Source organism: Penicillium argentinense, assembly GCF_028826775.1.
Source record: "Penicillium argentinense strain IBT 30761 chromosome Unknown utg000011l_segment0_segment0, whole genome shotgun sequence".
In the NCBI taxonomy this organism is placed as follows: domain Eukaryota; kingdom Fungi; phylum Ascomycota; class Eurotiomycetes; order Eurotiales; family Aspergillaceae; genus Penicillium; species Penicillium argentinense.
The window spans coordinates 3,052,226-3,072,322 of NW_026622670.1; the positions used below are offsets into that span (position 1 = coordinate 3,052,226).

Here is a 20,097-nt window from a genome sequence, read left to right on the forward strand (position 1 = left end):
ACTGCCACTGATCATGAACCTTACGGTGATATCTATGCTCTTGCAACAATCCTTTGTCCATCAAAGAAACTCCGATACTTTTCATCAAGTGATTGGCAAGGTGAAATTGACTATGTGCAACATTATTATGAAGTTGCCCTGAAACGAACGAAGTGAGAGGAAGGGAAACGTCCCGCACGTGACAAAAAACTATAAAGTCTCGCGACTCAACAGACTGCCAAAAGTCCATACAATCGCATATTTATTACGGGGAGAATTTTCGGCATCACTACCAACACGCGGCTGTTGGATTCTCACCAAGTTGAAATCGGCGATCCTGCAGAGACTGGAATACGCCTGGCTCTACTAGCACAGGTTGTAGGAGGCCATCTCCAATATCTTGGTCGAAATCGTCTAGCTGGAAGGACGAGTTCAGATGTTCAGCGGTAGAAGAATCGTTTTTCGTGCTCGCAAGGCATTTGAGACGGCGTTCCCAGCTATGTAGCACGGAAGGTGGAAGAAATCTGACACCCAAGGTATCATTGACAGAGGAGGTGGAAATAGCAAGTTGGCGCGGGTTGATGTCTGGCATATTTCGTCCTAGTGTAGTTCCTCGGACTAATGCAGGGATCCGGTGCGCGGTGATGGTCAACTCTCGGCTCCTAAGGAGGTGTAAGGAGGTGTATTCTAGAACTAGCTATCCGGCCACTGTATACTACCGGCTATGTCACATAGTCTGGATGGCACCCATGTAGTAGGGGGAGGGGGTCTCCCCACTACAATATTTATTATGCAGATTTGGGGGCCAAATGGGCCAATAGTGGGCCGACTGACCCATTCGTGGGCCGACCCACGAGGTTTTTGTCCATGGGCCGGCCCATGCCCAGGTCTAGTCGTTAGTTCGTTCGTGTGTGGGCCATCCGTAGCGCCTGTTGGCTTTCCGCGTTGTTCGTCGAACTATTCAAAAATCCTGAATATGGCAGATTTATCGCGGCCGTGTCTTTTCTGTTACTTGAAATCACGAGACCTGGGCGGTGACGGGCTACACCATACCTCCGTCACACACACCTTCTTCCTTTCCTTCTTCCTCAGTTAGCCAGATAGCTACGAATACAACGTTCGGCAAGCTGCACTCTGTTTAGCTCACTCCATCCAAACATCTGTGAAGCTGGAAACCCAAGCATGTTAAGAGTATTAGGGACTAGAGTCGTTCCTAGAGCCTTGTGCTAAATAAGTTACCTTTGAGATGTCTTTTGATTAATATATTCTGTAGCTTTGACCTGTTAAACAGTAACAATTTGACTATATAGATGCTCTTCGACTTGCATAAAGACATAACTTGGCCATCACCTCATACCCGAGACCCAGTTACCTCGTATACACAAGAGGCGCCACCGAGCTTTGTGCCCCTGGACAGTTCTTCGGATCTGCTTGTTTGAGAGGCGGAGGCGCCGCGACACCACGAACGCCCATCTTGATGTGATCGGCGAATTGGGCGCCGTACGAGATATACTGGTTGTTAGAAGTGTCAAATATGTCGCTGACGGTCAGCTGCTTCCCCTGCATAGGCCCAGTGCCCGCTGTGCCGGGAGGAACCTGGATGCGAAGACGCAGGCCAGCGCCCTTTGAACCGCGTTCGTACTTGATGGTGTTGGCTGGAAGGGGCACGAGATCCTGGGTGTTGCTCTCTGCACCATGCTGGTCTAATTGGAAGACGCTCTCCTCGAATTCCCGAATGTAGAGCGCAACAGGGTCTGCAATGGAGATCTTATTCCCGGCACGAGCAAGCTTGTTGACTTCGGACCCGATCTGGAAGATGTCAGTCGGCGTCTGCCCTGGTTTCTCCTGGCAAGGGATCTTACAAACGGGTCGGAGTTCCGATAGAGGTTTCCGTATTGGCTACAGGTGATCAGTCTATTCGGATCTTTGATGACCACGCTGTCTTTCTGGCGTATGACCGTAGCCTGGGCTGCAATGTCAATCTCCGCACTGAGGGTGTTTGCAGGCTGGATCAGGTGTGCAATCGTGCCGGAGGTGGTGGTGAAATTCCAGAAGTTCCGGGGATCATACACCTTCTTTTTCGGGTCCTGGGAGTTGGTCAAGAAGAGATCGTTTTCCACTATCTGACTCTGGAAATCCGGGTTCAATGACTTGTAGAGGGGCAAGACGCTTTCTGGCTGGGCGTCGCCGAGGAAGGACCAGTACTAGAGGAAGCGAGGATTGTCAGTGTACGGGGCGACCAGCAGGGGTCGCGATGCCGACGAACCTCCGGGCCTTCACACGTCATGACCACGCTCAGGACCTTGCTGTCTCCCAGGTTGGGCCCATCCCTCAGGACCGACCATTCGAGGTACTCGTCCTGGAGGATACGGCTTGAATCCGCAATCTTCCATCGAAGCGTATCGTCCTTCGAGTAAAATTTGCTGATCTGGGGCAGAGTTAGATGTCTCCACACAAAGCACAATGGCATATACCTACCCTGGCAGGAAACGCGGTCCAGTTAATGTCAATATGTGGTTGGCTTTGATCGTATACAGTCGATGTGCCATTGAAGAACTGCGGAAGGGGATCCCTTTTTATGCCCCCAGGGCCCACGACGCGTCCAGAAATCTCGTCATCCATCCAGTGAGATATGAACTGCGAGGACCATATGGCTTTGTTTTGCTCCGTCAGGTCCGTGAGGTTGCCGGGGGGTTAAAGCGGGGGAGTTTGCTTTGAGTGCTCATGTTGGGGAACTGCTGCAGAGAACGGTGTACAACAGGAAAGGCCCAGGACTTGAGAAGCACCTGGGAGCCAAAACGACGACGGCTGCTGAGGGGGGATAGTGATCTATATAGGCGAGCGTTTACCAGATGAGTATAACACAAACGGCCGATATGCCTTGTCCGGGAATGCACCGTCCTGGAGGCAAACGGGGCCTGCAGGCGTCAATCCCGCTGTCATATTCGGCTGTCATATTCTAGGCGATGTCCATGACGGCGTGACATATCTGGCGATGGCACGGAAACGGCGGATGTAAGTGAGACCTGCGCCAGGGCGTTGCACCATACTATGGTGATGTAACGGTACTGCAACCAAATCGAACGACCGTTGCTGCATGAAAACCCCTATCTGAGAAGCAGCAGCAGGATGAGCGTTACCCGGCCGATCCGAAGTGGTGATTTTAGGTGAGGTCGCCGATGACACGTCTCTTAGGTCTTACACCGCGACTGACGGCACTCAGTCAAGATGGCCTTGCTATCTTGTCGATGCACCGGATAAGGAACAGCGCGACTCTATATACCTCCGGACGTCTAGGGTGTATTCAGCCTTCCTCGAAGCCCGTCCACTGTCCTTCAATCCCTGTTTTACGGACATCATTTATCACAATCTTACCCCGATATGCATCTCCCCAGTGAAAACGCTGCCGAGGATACGGCGACCTGGCCAGATCTGCCTGATGGGAGCTTCACGGCCAGTATGGACGGTCCCGACACGGTTCCCAAAGGGAGTCCCCGGCCCTTGTCGCTCCTCTTCTGGAGAAAATTCCAGCGCGGGAGCACGCCCAACGAGGACATCCTTGCTGATGCCGCATTCTTGGATCGCAATTTCATCGACCCCTTCGGCATGCTGCTACGGGAGGTCGATCTCGCCCAGTTCCAGACATTCGACAAAGTCCTCCTGAGGTTCATGCAGGGCACCAAGTACCAGCTGCAGATTTTCTGTGTTGCCGATGGAGGTACACATGCCTCAGCAATCTAACCTGCTCAGGACCTGCTCACTGACAGCTTGACCAGGCGGCATCGAGTACAACGCGGCCAGCGCGGACTGGTTTGACCCGCACGTTCGTTTCCTGGCGGTCGTTACGTCTGCCCAACACGCCAACTGGACGCTCTTCATTGTCGGCTCGGACGCGTTTGACTCGGGCGAACGGTTCTTGCAGGCAGCCAGCTGGGATGGCAGTTCCTATCGATTCTACGGCGTATGAAACAAAGCAACTTCCCACAGACAAAGAAGCCCGTCTGACTGCCCAGCCAGCGCGAGACTCTCAACCTCTTCCCAATCAGTATTCCCGTGCAATGCAGTGCCTGGATCTATCAGGGCAACTCATCGGATGCCTTTGGACCAGACACATCCTACCTTGGACCCTTCAGCGGTTAGCCAGATATCCTAGGGTTATGATACCAATGCAGGACTGACGTTTCCCTCTGCAGGCCATGTAAACGGTGCTCCTACCATGAAGGAACTTCGCCAGTGAGTGACTTGCACGCTTCCGCAATGGACAAGGACTGATGAAGACTCCACCCTTCAGACCGTGGCTGCACTGGAACTCGACCGCTGCAGGCATCGACGACTGCCTCTCGCCCAGCCAGCGCGACGATTTCGGCCGACGTCCATACCTGTCGTCCAACCCTTCACAGGTCTTGAACCGAGTAAAGCTGGCCAATGACCTGGAACCAATCGTGGTGAGGGGCATCCAGCAGTTTTCGCAGACACGACTGGATGCAGACTTCAAGAGCGGCGGCAATCCCAGCACGTCGCCGTCGAATATTCCACGATGGATGGTCTGATATACATATCCCTTTCCCGGCGCAACTGGCAGCCACTGATGGTCGCAGGCCCAGCTACTCTTGACAACGACGGTGAACATCCGCTGTGGCGAGTTCCAGTCGGACGAAAGTATCTCTGTGCCCGCCGAGCACTTTTTCAACGCAGAGCCCCTCAGTAACTCCAAGCTCGCCGTGGGTCCTGCTGCTCTCTCTCCTTTGGGACCCTAGAAACTGATATGTATCACAGCCCCATGACACCAATTACACTGTCACCAAAGAGCTCTACGATCAGGCCTGTAAAGCACTGGACCTTGCCCTACTCCAGGAAGTGGATTCATTCGAGCATGTGCCGGCGGATCGGCAGACGACGCTCTATCCCGGGACGCTAGGAGCGGGAAAGGACATGGGAAGCCATGCGCAGGTCAAGTTTGCCAGGGCATTGAACGGAGAAGGCGGCAGTGGCCCATTCACCATCCTCACCCCGTCGATCGAGGACGTGGCTGGCGTTCTGAAGTTCCAGAGCATCACTCCGGTGGTGTCCTTGATCTCGCACAGGGCGTTTGATTCCATGATCATGGTTGATTTCTGGAATCCAATCTACTCCTGGAGGCGAGGCATTCTCATGCAATACATGCCGACGTCGACGACCTTCTTCCCCGGAACCAAGGTATATGATCTCGAGAGCAAGTTCATCGACGCTTTGGGGAAATCTCCATGGGCTGGGCAACCGTGCGAACCAGAGCACGAGTTTCTTCAGCTGTACAACAACTATAAGCCAGACGAATGGGCGAAGGATACCGCCAAATATACCAAACTGATCAAGAAGAACCTGAAGAATGCAGACCACGTCCTCGCCTACATGGAGCTTGCTGAATCACGGCGCCGCATCTACCGGCCGCTCCCTCTGAACGAGTTCGGCTTCACGTTGCCCTTTGCGGTGAAATATCCCCAGTTGGATCAGTTTCCACTCAAGGAGATGACGAGCTCCGCAACGGTCGTCAACATGCCACAGCGCGGCGTGGACTTCATCACCGCATGGACGGCGACGCTGTGGACAAACAATCCCAACATCGTGGCGAAGGCGTCGCTGTCGGCTCGCAACACCGAGTCTATGCACGCCAGCCTTGCTCCGCGAGCCCCGAGTGCTCTGCCCATGAAGGAGCGGACCCCGGTCAATCCGTCCAGCTTTTCTGCACGCAAAAAGGCCCAGGGATGTCCTGTGATGCAGAAACCGGCCAAGACTGTGCCTCCCCCTGCGCCAGGGCCAGCACAACCGCCGCGTGTACAGTTGAAGCCCACTTGGGAGGACCATGTCTCGCAGCTGTTCCGCTGCCCATGGTGGATCGAGGAGAAGCGGCGCGAGCGTGTCGGTCAACACTGGGTCAAGGCGATGAAGTACTGGGGCCCCCTCGACCTGTCCAGCTATGAGGCCGTGCGTGGGCAGGCTCGTACCATCTACGACCACTTCCGGTCACGGTCCATGCCCATCGCCAAAAACGGAGCCGACTTCTGGCCGCCAGAGGCCCTCGAGACGTTCCGACAGTGGGCAAACCAGGGCTTCCGAGTGACGGCGTCGGACCCCGTCGTGTGCAAGCTGGTCATCCCGCGGCAGGCTGAGACGGAAGGCGAGAGATTTCGTGTGCGCAAGGATATCCGGGACTTGACTGCGGAAGAACTGGCAGAGTACCGCGCGAGATTGGATGATGTGATGCAGGTTGGATGCCTTGAATCGCTCTGGCAGGAGTTTGGGCACTTGCGTATGCAATCTCCCCCCCCCTTTCTCATCCCCCAACAGGGACATCACGAACCAGGTACTAACATGGCTGCAGACGCGGAATGGTGCCTTCACTACCAAGAGGCCTTTTCCCTATGGCACCGCGCCTCCTTGATTTACATCGAGAATCTCATCGACTTCCCGATCCCCTACTGGAATTGCACTGATATATGCACGGCAGACCCAGATTCCTCGCTCGCGGGCATCCCCCCTATGTTCCTGGTGGAGACCTATACTCATCCATCCAAAGGAACTCGTCCAAACCCACTGCGATATGCCCTGGCCAGGAACGGCCAGTCCAAGACCGGCAATGGTGAGCACTACGTCAGTCGAGATCCAACCCTGGTGAAGGGTCCCGGCGACCGCAACTGGCAGGACAAGATCAGTCGCTTCAAGATATACCATGCCCAGGTCGCCAATGCCCTGAAACAAGCGACCTTCAGTCAGCCAGAGGGCATTAGGATGGGCTCGGGACACCCGTTTGGGATCCCATGGGCCAATCTGCCGGCATTTTCAGATATGCAGCCAGACAACCTGTATCCGTACCGGGCAGACTTTGATGGGTATATCTGATTCGTACCCTGAAAGACATGAACGAGTCACTAATGTTGTCTTTAGACTCTTCGAGCAGGCCCACGACAACTGGCACGGCTGGGTTGGCCCTGATATGGTATTGATCCCTTCCTGTGCAGGTTTCAACCAGCGCCTGGGATGTCTCTGCTAACCCTCCTTCAGGCTGACAATGCATACACCGCATTCGATCCCATCTTCCTCTCGTACTATTGCAACATCGACCGGATCGTGTCGAAGTTCATTGCCGCTCACCCGGAATCCCAGTTTACTTCCAACTTTCCCCTGCGCCCGTTCACCAATCAGGGCAAGAAGCTCCACTACGATGACCCCCGTGCCTACGCCTACACGACGGTGGGGGACATGGCCAAGGATACTCGCGCGCTGGGGTATATGTACGCGCCCCCAAAAAGCAGCAAACAGGATCTGGCCGTCCAACTGTTACACGCTCACCCGGAGTCTCACAAGGAACCTCTACCGACAGGGGGGGGCCGGCGTCTCTCTTATTCCTCCCATGTCCATCCTAACCAAGGGTCCTGCCAGCTATCAGGGGACTCCCGCAACACCGGAGGACCTCAAGCAGCGACTCCAGGCGGCCGTTGTCTTTGAGAACATTGCCTGCACCGTGGAGAGCTATGCGATCGATGTCTTTGTCGGCCAGTCCCCAGATCTGACGGCCAATATCGAGACCAACCGTCTGTACATTGGCTGCATTACACGCCTGGGGATGGGTGCCGACGTCGTCCGTCAACGCTGTCGGAAAGCTCCGGTCACACGAGTGCTGTGGATTGCAAAGGAGCTGGAGGAAGATGTGAATCGACGTGGCATCCAACAGGTTGTCACAAAGCTCCCTGCCGGGGAGGCTGTGGAGGACGAGTGGACAGGATGGACGGGGTTCACGGGGGAGCTACGCTGGCTGCTCAGGGCCATGGAGTAGATGACCTGCTTTCTATGCTTGCAGTAAGCGTTCTTGTTCTTTTGGAGAGTCCTTGTTGGGAATCTTGCAGGGGCTCAATAGTGGTGCCTGATGGACTGGCTCAGGCACTCAGGCGCCGGTGCATATAATAAATATCAAGGCCTCGTCAGCCACGATCCTTCAAATTCTGATCTTCACACGATTCTGATCTTCACAATTCTCATCGTACACCCCTTCTCCCTGCTCGTCGCATACCCTCATTTTCCCCTCGCTGCTGCAGTCATCATGGCACCCCGTCTGCCCCTGACCATCTCGCATCGCGGCTACAAGGGCAAATACCCCGAAAACACGCTCGTCACGGTCGAGGGCGCAGTCGATGCCGGCACCCCCGCGCTCGAACTCATTACGACACCAACAGAACCTTTAAAATTTACGTAAAAGAAACATACATTACACCACCCTGTAGAGCATAAAATAAGGATGCGAACAATACTGATTAGGATTTCATTGGATGTCTAGATGTGTAAAATCCCTTAATCCATAATGCCATAAAAAAGACAGGGCCTTCTTGATTTATCCGCGCTCCCATTGGTCCAGAGTGCGTGCCCGGAAGACCCACACCCCATCAAATTCGCGAAATCCGCAACCGCCGACGGCAGCGACCCTGCCAGGCACAGCCATAGACTATTCACGATTCATTCGGCCAAGAATTGCTATATGATGCAGTTGGAGAATCATCCACACTCCGGTCGCACGATCGTACCAGACCTAAGCTTCACCACACCGAATTATCACATTTAGAATATAGATGTGTATCCCCGTTTTTGAGGTATATATTTTTACACACAGGTACCTATATCAACCCAAGTTTGCCAGGTGCATGAGGCCATACCTTAATTCCTGACAATTCTAAGGCCACACCTGATCGGATTCACTAATTATTAATCTCTTAAGAGAAATATACGTGACTCCAGTGTCGACTCCCAGAAGTCACTCTCGGAGTAGGAGGAGCTAGATATTGAAGAGGGGAACGCTCGATGGCAGCACGCGCTGAGACGTGCGGGTCGATTCAGGAGAAAAACCACCACAAAAACACACACGTAGCAATCAGGAAATAGCGAGAATCCCAAATGTAGGGGTCAGGTCGGGGAGGTGTGGGGGGGTGTATTCTAGAACTAGAGTATTCTATTAAACTTCACTATCGAGTATTTTTCGCCATTTCAAAAGTGAAATAGTGTTGAGCCTATTCGGCACTATCGGGAATTTCCTCAGCGGCCAGGTCACGTCGCTTACCAATGTCTGATATTTTTTTCCAGCCTCAATGTATAGATATCCTCGAGGGCCACAGATAGGTTGAACCAAAAATTAGGGTCAGATGGGAGACTTACCAGGGCAACTTGCCATGGGGTAAAGACAGTTGGGGGAGGTCTCTAGTCGGAGCAAAGTTAATTCGAGCTTCACTTTCCGGCCACGGACTTCATCAGCCACAGAAGGCTTAGATAAGGTAGCCTCGTGATGGAAGTTCTGTGCATACAGATGTAACGGGTTGGACCCGCGTCTTACTATATGGCCCTGCCATATAGTCTTTTCCCCGCACTTCCGTTCTGCCACCGCCTTACCTTCTATCGCTGTTCCGCTTGTTCCATTCCTTCTCTTCACCAAGCTTTTTGTAAACAGCATGTTGGCCTAGTCAGTATTGAATCAATTCGGCTTCAGCCCTTCACAACAGACGCTCTATAGGCCAGGAAAGAGTATTTGGATTGTCATGGAGATAATATTCTGCCACGAAAGGCGCAAGGCACTTCGGTCAAGATCTAACTCTAAGGATGATTAGATGGTTGCCATGGTATAACGACTTTGGACCGAGAAATGGGATCCCTATAGCCCTACTTATATCAAACTACTATTGAATTCCATTTCGGTGACGGAGCCCCGCTCCACTACCTTGTTTATTCTGGTTACACAACATATGTACTTACAAAGGCGGAGTGTGCATTAGGGTAAGCCTAATATATACTATTGGAGACGACAACAGTTAAAATAAAAGGAGGGAAGGGGTGGGGGGAGGGCGCGAACCACAGTGAAGCTTAATCTTCAGCCTCTAAAATTAGATACCTGGGCCGCAGGAAGAGGGGAGACGCAAGTATGAGTTGATCTTCATGCGCTGTAAACAATCAAATACCGGGCATGCGAGAGACATCTCATATGCACCTCGTGGAAGGCACATCGTGGAAGGGACATCTATTTACTTTTTACACACTTGCAGTTAATGAGCCCCCCAGACACGTATTTGGAAACAAACCCCCTTCCTCCCCGTCACACACCTGTTTTCCTAACTTCGCTATAGAGCCTACTGGCGGTCGGCCTCTGGTCCCCAAATGCAAGCAAAAATATAATCGGAGCTGGCAGAGTATAAACCCGGACGAAAAGGCCAAGATAACTAGATTGTTCTGCGGAGTGCTGATCTTGGTCCACCTTCGGAGAAAGACATTTTGACGCATTACGGCCTAACCCGGCTCCCTTTTGCCTTACTATTAGTGCGATATATGTAACCGAACATGAAAGACATACAGATGGCAAGCCAATTAGAAGATGACTTTAAAAAAGTGCGTGGCAAAAGCATGCGGTCGAGGAATAGCGAATAGGCAGCGGGGTAAGGAGCATCAGCATTAGGGTTGAAGAGAAAAGAGCCAGCGAATAAAGTGGAAAACGCCAGCACTAAGCCTAAAATTGAAATTTACAACACAGCGTTCAGAAGAAGGTGTGGACAGAACTGGCGAATTAGAAGCCATGATTTGGCTAACAGCAACATCAAAGATTAAGTTTTTGACAGCAAGGGTACTTACTCCTTGCGCACGAAGGTAAAGCCCTCCTCTCACTTCGTTCGTTTCAGGGCCCGTGCGGCCAAGGGCAGGTTGAAATACCCTATGAATGTGCCGCTACCCGGTGGTTAGAACTCCGATATTGGCAGTTTAACCAATTACAATACAAGACACATAGAAACGCGGGTTCCCGGTAGCCAATCGCTTGCTAGTGGTAAGTAACCACTGCATGTCTCGACAGTTACATACCTCGTGGCTCATACGTATGTGGGTGCTTTATGGTAGCTTGAATAGCCCACAAAAAAGTAACAATTCAATCTGAAACTACGCTACATGTTGAATGCTTTAAATTATAAAGTTTGGGAAGTTCAACAATATGAGGACCCATGTTATATCCCGAGACCCTTCCAAGACCTTTCGCACTCGGTACTTTGACAAGCAACGAATAAAGTTCTGTTTTTTTAGTCGCCGAGAGTTACCTCAATATGAGTATTTCCATTCGACGGCCGGAAATCGAAATACCGCTTGATGGTATACCTATTTTGTGTTAGAAACGTATTGATTATTTGCTCCTTGGGCGAGAGATCTCACAGCCAATTGATAAGTCCGATACGTTCATTCTTGCAGCACCTCAGAAATGCGTGAACTTTGTCTATGATATCATGTTCGGCTCCGATTTTAAGAAGTCTGGGTTCAAGTTCCTGAAATGCAATGTAGCTGCTGCGGATCAAGTGGCAACAATGGTTCACCGCCTGTTGGGGTGTCATTCCTTGATGGTGAACGAGTAAAGGAATAATGTTATCTGTATGTTTGCATCTCTGATCTTGTGAGCTGTAAGATTCCGATAAGTAAACATAGAATATTTCTTACCACTTCATGTCTTGCAGAAACAATGTCGTTGTCGCTATTATAAGGCTTAGCGAGATACTGGATAGTGTCCAAGATGGAGTATAGAGTGTTGCTTACAGCGATACCATGATATTGATGTGCCTCATCATTTCCTTCGCCAGGGTGTGGTCAAGCAGCCACTCTGGAACATCCATATCTTGTGACAATCTAAAACTCAGAGTCAGTATTAGTGATTTATGTTTGAAGGTTGGGAGTCGCACAGGCTAAGAGCTATTGTGGGGTAAATAGCAGAAGCATCCATCCGGAGGGCCATATATTCATCTATACCAAATATAACACCCTTTTCAAAACAGTTCTGCAACTTCACTACTGCAGCAACGTAGTCACATAGAGTGTCGCAGTAAAGCTTTTTAATGTGCACTTTGAGTTTTATAAGGTTGCGGTTCTCCCTTTCTAAAATTGAAGTTAACTTACTGAGTTTCGTGCTTTCTCGGACTTGAACACCTATCATGTAGAATGACTGCGCCAGTGCAAAATTGGGAGCAATATGGGCCGGATCCTCAATTGTATACTCGTCAAGAAGGCTTTTGCGAATGCTGTTCGAGGTTTCGATGCGCAGTAGCTCTCGTTGCTGGTATCCTTCATCAAAATCACCGAAATCAACCGCTATTAAGTGAGCAAAAGGTTCAAAGTTAGCTGGAATCGGTGGATTTGTACCATCATCCCAGGCAAAGAGCTATATAGAGATCATTGTTTAGTCTAATTCATGTTGGTACATGGATAGGAAAGAGGTGTGCTTACCCAGGTAGCATACAATGCAAAAACTCGCATTTTTGACTCTGTCGCTTCAGGGGCTACGGCGCTTGCAAGAAACGTGCAGTTTGTTTCCACATTCCGTTTGTATCGCAAAGCGTCAGGTAACCAACTTCAAGATTGTTAATCCTTCCGGGATCAAGTAAACAAAAAGAGCGGGGATTTTACATTTTACGACAGTTTTCAACAGTTTCCTCAACGATATCATTGTACTGACGGTTCACTTTTGGCCGCCAGTCCGGTGAGAGCTCGTGCAAAAATGGAATCTTAATTCGTGCACCTATACACGCCTGTACGAGGTGATCGTAGTCCGTGGGTGTGGCAAGTGATCCTAAAGTCATTTTTCAGGAATTAGACAAGAAACTGAAATTCGAATTTTGGACATGTAGTAATGGTTAGCATACATCAACAGGAACGACGGTCTACTTATAGCCCAGACTTTGTTCACAATAGTCTATCCGTTGAATGCTCGGTGGTTAGTAATTGGACTAAGAGATCATCAGTCACTCGATGATCAATTGCTCGTCATTAGTACTCCTGCAGGCCTCGCATTAAAATCATAGCGCTCACTGCCGATCATTTTATAAGACCAGTTTCCTACATGCGTAGCCCAATCAATCAGGTCCGAGGTCGTCCTCGAATTGGTTCCCAATCCATTGCCGTGTAGCACCGCCCCTCAAATAGTTGGGCTGCTACGGGGTTAGCAACACACAATGAATTATTTTCTGATGCTTAGTGCTAAGGTGAAGTAATTCATATAAAGATATGTACGGATTTATAGTCTTGGCTATTGTGTTTATCAAAGGAGCTTCACACAATTCGCCGTACTAATATATGGATCGAGGCACCACTGCAATTTTATTTTGTGTCCCTTGTTGGCAGAGATATTCGGATTACACAAGTTGGGGCCACATCCATGGACTGACGCACTACTGCATAGTAATGCTGTCCTTTACGAGATATTCGGGTTCCACAAGCCTGGGTAAGAAAGAGTGTAACGGGCCAGGGCCCTGTACTCAGCACGTCCGTTGGCACGTACACTTGGAAGGACGATCTTGCTAGAAAGAGCGGTGGAGGATCACGTGAGATTAGGTGGTTTTACGTCTCGAGGCCCACCCCACTTTGTAACTATTTCTTCAAGCTTTTAGTAAACAGCATTCGGAATTGCTGGATTGAATCAATTCGACTTCCGTCATTCGCAGAGTGTGCTACCTTTCCGGCCGTATGCGTCATCGGCCTTTTGGTTATCTCTCCTCAGTTCGTAATATACAAATCAAGTGATGGCTCCATCTGGGAGGTAGTTCGCCACTGTATATCAATCATATCGTGGGTAACATGAGTGTAGACTTGGCTAGGGAGCCATGGTTCGTTGCCCCGCCAGTTAGTGGTCAAAGGAACCATTGGGTTTATCGGGAAGGTTGAGATGCGTATAAATCCTATACTCTAGAGGGTGTTCCACCCGGGGCCCGCTCGACTTCTTCGCCCTCTGATTGGTCCCCCGTGCGTGCTCCCGGCGCCCTCGGTGCGTGCCCGGAGGGCCCGCGCCCCATCAGATTCGCGCAGTCCGCGACCGCCGACCGCAGCGGGACCCCACCCCATGGGCGTAAATTCAATGTGCCGTAGGGTTTCTAGGGTTTTAGGGTTGCCGTCGTAAAATGGGTTTCGGGGCCCATTGTGTTGACATTTTTGCTGACAAAGATACCCCAAATTTGAATATGTTGTAAAAGCAATTCGGTTTGATAGTCAGATCAAATTTGAGGCCAATCCATATTGATATAAGCTTGGTTTCTGGGGTTCGAAAACGCCCGATGTTTTTGCAGGAGCGCGCATCACCCGCCGACCGTGGTCCATCCGCCGTACTCCGAAAATCACCCCCATCAGGTTTAGTTCACAGGACTAGTTTTTCGTCGAGATGTCAGAGGTTAATTGCCAGAGGATTGATTGATATCCCATATTTTAAGAGCATCATAGCCCCCATCAAATTCGCGAAATCCGCAACCGCCGACCGCAGCGACCCTGCCGGGCACAGCCATAGACTATTCACGATTCATTCGGCCAAGGATTGCTATATGATGCAGTTGGAGAATCATCCACACTCCGGTCGCACGATCGTACCAGACCTAAGCTTCACCACACCGAATTATCACATTTAGAGTATAGATGTGTATCCCCGTCTTTACAGTATATGTATTGAAGAGGGGAACGCTCGATGGCAGCACGCGCTGGGACGTGCGGGTCGATTCAGCAGAAAGACCACCACAAAACACACGCGTATGTAGGGGTCAGGTCGGGGAGGTGTAAGAAGGTGTATTCGAGAACTGGCTATCCGGCCACCGTATACTGCCGGCTATGTCACATAGTCTGGATGGCACCCATGTAGTAGGGGGAGGGGGTCTCCCCACTACAATATATATCTTTACACTGTCAAGCCCAGTTTGCCGGGTGCATTGGGCTCATATGTGATCTGCCCAGATCGACGTGTTCCTGATAATTCCGAGGCCATATCTGATTTGATTCCCCAACTATTGATCTCTCGATGTCGCTATTTGTTGCATTGCGCTGGAATATCTAGATCGGTCAGCCAGACCTCCGGCAGTCCCGCACCCGCGTGTCAGATCCCGAGGTACTCTCCGGGATGACCTATCACATCGGCCCCAGTGCCGTTCAACCCCTATTCCCTGCCTCCCTAGATCAAGTTCTTTGAATCTACACCTTGTGTTTTTCTATATCGACCTCACTCACCGCTGCCTTCTCCACTAGCGCTCTCACCATGGACGCCATCGGGGTATTCTTCACATATAATGCCACATATCGGTTATGGATCTGCAAGACCTGTCAATATGTGGTGGATGTCAAAACCATGATTGCCCACCTAGGCGCAAAGCACCGACAACACCCTATGGCCCGCACTGGCGACCAACGGGCAGCTATTCATGCTGAAGCCATGAAGGCGAACCCATGGAACCCTGACACGGAGCCATTCACCCCACCACCCCCTGACTCCCGGCCAATTCCTGGATTAACGGTCCATCGTGGCTACCGCTGTCCCGCCGACGGCTGTCGATACGCGTGCCGCACCCGAAGCACTATGGGCAAACATCGTGGAGATAAGCATCGCGATGCTGTCTACCCCCGGGGGAGGCCACCAGTCGACCCAGATGACGATATACTCCGACTCCGGGCCCTGGAGCCGGTGTACTGCCAGCGATTGCATCCATATGGGCCGCATAGTGTCTACTTCGCTGTCACGCCCAATCCGGCGGAGCTGGCGGACCCCAAGGCCCCGGCCCCGGAACTCGATGAAGCTGCATATATCCGATCCCAGGTGGACTTGGCGCTCCTCCGATCTGATGGGATCGCGGATGCAGAAGACCAGATGGCGCCAACGGACGAGAATGCCACCGACACGTCCCCGTGGCTGGAGCTCACCCGATGGCCTGAGTATGTTCGAGGGCATGCGTTCCGGGACATCGCCCAACTTGCCTCCCACCCGGACCCCATGACCGAGCCAACCTTGGTCGCGATTGGCCTGAGCGTGAAAAGACTCATCGATCGGGCATTTGAGTCGATCGTCTCTCATCGTATCAACGAGTTTGACCAAGTGCGCATCAACAGCTTTGTCCAGAAACCCGGTATCTGGCAGCGCCCCATCCAGATCAAGCTCCGGCCCAAGACGTATCATGGCTACTGCCGGACCTGGGTCCGTCTCCTGAGTTTTGCGTATCGCACGAGTCAGCCCGACCAGCAGCTCCAGCTTCGCCACCAGTTCACCACCTCCCAGCTCAGCGCCATTGACGACATCCAAGGCTCCCTCCAGCGGCTGTTTCATGCGAGGGACCCCGGTTCTATGCAGGACGCCAACGTCGATCCAGGTCTCCCGCCCCGCGACCAGACTCAGACACCCACCAGCCAGGCCATGAAGGATCTTGACCAAGCCTGCCTGGACCTGTCTCTCGCGCTCCTAGACCATGAGATCCGTGGCGATTTCTTTGAGAGCCCTGTGGTTGCCTTCATGGCAGCGCTAGGTGTTGATAGCAAGAACCAGACTTACTTCGAGCCTGGCAGCTATACCACATACCTGTCCGCCTTGGTGAAGATCTCCCAGATGCTCGTCACCCAGCAGGCAGTCGATCTGGCCGATCGGAACGAGGTCAAGCACCCTGGCGATGCGCTTGAAGAGATGCAAGAACGTTTCCTGATGTATGGCGTCCGATATCCATTCAGCTGGATCGCCCGTCTCCGCACCTATGGCAAGAAAGTGCAGAATACATCCACCAGCCTTGGATTTCTCATCTGGAGTGGTGATCAGCAGTCACTCCACTACCGGGATCTCCAGCTTACTATGGATTCCCTGGCCGCCTTTATCCGCACGCAAGTGGAGCTTGCCCAATATGAGCTTGAGAGACTCTTCCTGCTTAATGAAGGTGAAGCACGCGCTGGTACGATCCCAGAGCTGCCCCTGCACCAGCTCACTGATGATCCAGTCAACAACCAGCGTGGGTGGAACTTCCTGAAGCATAGGAAAAACCGCCAGCTTCTCTCCACGCGTGGTGACAGATGGATGCTGGACCGCATTATGGCCACCGAGGCCCTTCGCAAGGACTTTGTTGAGGTCGGCCCAGCCACCAGGACTGAAGTTCGTCCGGCTGTGAAGTGGAATAAAGCTCTCCTCCTGGAATATCTTAACTGGGTCGATGAGTTCTTACAACGGCTGCTACTGCTGGTCCACATGACTTCCGGCCAACCCGCGCGTGCCACTGAACTGATCTCGATTCGGTATTGCAACACCCCGGAAGGGAGACATCGCAACGTCTTCGTGGAACATGGACTGGTCTGCATTGTCACTAGCTACCATAAATCCAAGAGCGTCACCAACTCCATGAAGATCATCCACCGATACCTGCCACGAGTGGTGAGCGAGCTTGTGGTGTACTATCTTTGGCTGATCCAACCATTCGCAGAGCAAGCCGCTATGTTTGCCTGCCAAAGCAATACCCGGATGCGGTCGCCGTATTTCTGGCCGAAGGGGAGGGGGCATTGGGATGCGAAACGTCTTGGAGCGGTGTTGAGATCACAAGGGGAGGCCCATCTGCAGACCAAGCTGCATGTGCTTAACTGGCGCCATGCAGCGATCGGTATTTCTCGCGTCCACCTGAAATGTGGTGGATTCAAGCGCGACTATGGGCCAGATGACCCGATTGTGGATGAACAGGCCGCGCATGGGTCCTGGATGGCCGGAACTACTTATGCACGTGGCTTGAAGGAGGCGCCCGGAGTTATTGAGGCGAAGCGGATCCGGTTTCGGGCAATCAGTTCTGAATGGCATAAACTGCTGGGTTTCGACGCTCCAAGAGGTCAGAAAAGGCGTTATGGTCAGCTCAGCGATAAAGAAAAGGTGCTATCTGCACAGAAACGCCGAAAAGAGTATATCACTATTGACTATAGTGATGATGAAAGCTACTAATATAGAACTGCGAGGTAGATGGCTAGTTAGAGCTAGGAAACCATGCGGTAGAAGCCGACCTGACCTTGCATCACCACCACATCCTTCGAGGCTAATTCTTGGGATTCTAGTACAATTAATACCGTATACTTTGATCGTTTTATCACAATTTTGATTCCTTGTGTGGTTCATGTAGTATAATGCGTTGAAGTTGGGCTTGGGCGAGTTCGTTGAACTGGATTACTTAATCACGGAACCCCATGTTTGTCCTCAAATTAAGCCCGTTTCGCGTTAAATACTCAAAACGAAACTCTTTTGCATGATGACTAACACACCAAGGCCATTGGAACAAATGTATCCTTAATGTGATAGATCTGAAGATAAAGCTGACAGACATCCTCATAGCCCCAATTCTGTCGAAGGTTGGTGACCGGGAACCACGCTAACCCGGTCAGGCCTAGTTCCCGCACCCCGGAGATAAAGTTGATTTAGCGCCATATCCAAACCGACTTCAATCTATACAATCCAATCCACGCTTTTCAACCGCCCGAACCGCAACGCAACGCAACGCAACGCACAGGGGGTAGACCAGCTGGAGGCCATTGGAGAGCAGCCTCGGCCATCAGGGTTGCTCGAATGGGCCCGAGTCGAGCTAAAATTAGGGTTTTTAGGAGGGGAAAAATTCGAGTGGCACTGGGTCGCGCAGAACGTTCAAAGCCCCGATCGCGCATATAAATAGGGTCGCAGGGATCCCAAAAATCAGTATGTTTTATGTTGGAGGTATGTTCATAACATAATTGAAGTTGAGCGCGATCGGAGCATGTTGAGGGTGGTTTTGCGATCGTGAAAATGTGGGCGATGTTTTGATGGGGTAACCGCCACCCGCCGGTCGCGACCAGTCACCACGACCATCGCCGGCCACCACCCCATTCAGGTTAGCGACCAAATTGGCTTTTGCGATTGCAAATTTCAGGGGTCGATTCCGATATCCCGCCGCATCATCCCGTTTGATTTTGAGCCCGATCCCAGGAGGTCGCGGTGGCACCATTCCCCCGCATCTACAACATCCACCCGTATAGATATTTGCAGATCCACCATGGGCCGCGAATACCATGCCCGCGACATTTTTTGTGTCAACCCCGCGTTCCAGGTGTTGATTTGCCAGAAATGCCAATGTGCAGTACGACCAGGACAGGTCAAGGCCCATTTAATCAGTACCGCTCATCGCATTCCCATGGGGTGGGCCCAGCACATTCACAGCGTCATTCAGCAGTGGGATCACATCGACGAGCAGCCCCAGGTCGACCGTTGGCCCCATCAGATTGACGAGCCCATCCCCGAGTTACCCGTTTATCAGGATGGACTCATATGTCGGTTCTGCGACCAATACACATGTCGTCAGATCGATGTGATGAAGAAACATTGGGGCAAGGCCCATGACTATCGTGTGTATGAGGGCCGTGGTCGCCCCACGCCCACCCAGATTCGAGCCATCCAGGGCCGCATTGAAGCCAACTGCTGGACCGTTTCATGCCAACGGTTGTTTAAGCAAGGGCCCGGGTCCCATTATATTTGCGTGGGACAGCCCGACCCCGCAGTGCCCGTGAATCCCGTTCCCGACGCCGATGCCATCCGCCGGTTATTGCACACCGTGTCGGAGTATCAGCAGGAAGACCAACAGGCCCAGGACACCATCATCCAGGCCGGCGATTTAGACGAAGCCACGCCATGGTTGAATCGGACGGGATGGGTGCGGTATTTACAAGGGATCCCCCGCAAGCCATTGGTCGAGAGCACCCGGCGCCCCAAGGAAAATATCGAGGGACCGGAGCGCGCCGCATTCGTGATTTGGCAGGCCATTGAACGATTAGCGCATGTGAGCCAGGAGATTGCCAAGGCGTGTGGTCATTTATTGCGGATCGAAGTCGTCCGCACCACCAAGGACGAGAGCCCGCACAAGCCATTGTTGGCATATTTGGATGCCGCCGCCATTGCAAAGCATGTGGCGCCGTGGCAGCACATTTTGATGTTTTTTGCGCGGACCCAGGTACGTTGTGTTCAGTGAGGGTGTGCCCAGAGCATCGTGTGGGTATGCCAATGCTCCCGTCCACCGGCGGAGAGATATATTGCCGCGTTGTGGATATTCCACCGGGGTGACCAGCCCGGCCCGACCCGCACCGTCGACAACCCAATTCCCACCACAACCCATGTCCATTCCGGACCGACCATATTAACCAGCACAGATCGAACACGATTGGGAGTCCCCCCAATATTCATTCACCGACCGCCAGCAGCAGTCGTGGGACACCGTGTGGCATCATGCGCAAGCCCGTGCCGGTAGCCCCGACCCCGGCGACGAGGAGGACGAGCCCGAGCCGTTTGAGATCCGCCCCATCGAGAAT

The 20,097-nt window shown here is 52.1% G+C and overlaps 3 protein-coding genes across 3 annotated transcripts; 1 reads left to right on the top strand and 2 right to left on the bottom strand.

Moving 5' to 3' along the window:
• Positions 1-1,347: 1,347 nt before the first annotated feature.
• N7532_012154 (uncharacterized protein) lies at positions 1,348-2,601 on the bottom strand (the record flags this gene model as incomplete). Its single annotated transcript, XM_056624645.1, has 4 exons — positions 1,348-1,788; positions 1,842-2,183; positions 2,246-2,407; positions 2,458-2,601. The coding sequence occupies 4 exons, from the start codon at positions 2,599-2,601 to the stop codon at positions 1,348-1,350; spliced, it is 1,089 nt and encodes a 362-aa protein (XP_056469633.1).
• A 759-nt stretch (positions 2,602-3,360) lies between these two features.
• On the top strand, positions 3,361-8,206 carry N7532_012155 (uncharacterized protein; the record flags this gene model as incomplete). The annotated part of the gene is made up of 11 exons (XM_056624646.1): positions 3,361-3,697; positions 3,756-3,940; positions 3,997-4,114; positions 4,173-4,212; positions 4,271-4,523; positions 4,578-4,700; positions 4,756-6,845; positions 6,901-6,952; positions 7,018-7,247; positions 7,321-7,785; positions 7,894-8,206. 11 exons carry the CDS (start codon positions 3,361-3,363, stop codon positions 8,204-8,206), a joined length of 4,206 nt encoding a protein of 1,401 aa, XP_056469634.1.
• A 2,845-nt stretch (positions 8,207-11,051) lies between these two features.
• On the bottom strand, positions 11,052-12,270 carry N7532_012156 (terpene synthase family protein; the record flags this gene model as incomplete). The annotated part of the gene is made up of 8 exons (XM_056624647.1): positions 11,052-11,127; positions 11,182-11,291; positions 11,461-11,494; positions 11,557-11,646; positions 11,700-11,808; positions 11,914-12,105; positions 12,157-12,175; positions 12,241-12,270. 8 exons carry the CDS (start codon positions 12,268-12,270, stop codon positions 11,052-11,054), a joined length of 660 nt encoding a protein of 219 aa, XP_056469635.1.
• Positions 12,271-20,097: the final 7,827 nt, after the last annotated feature.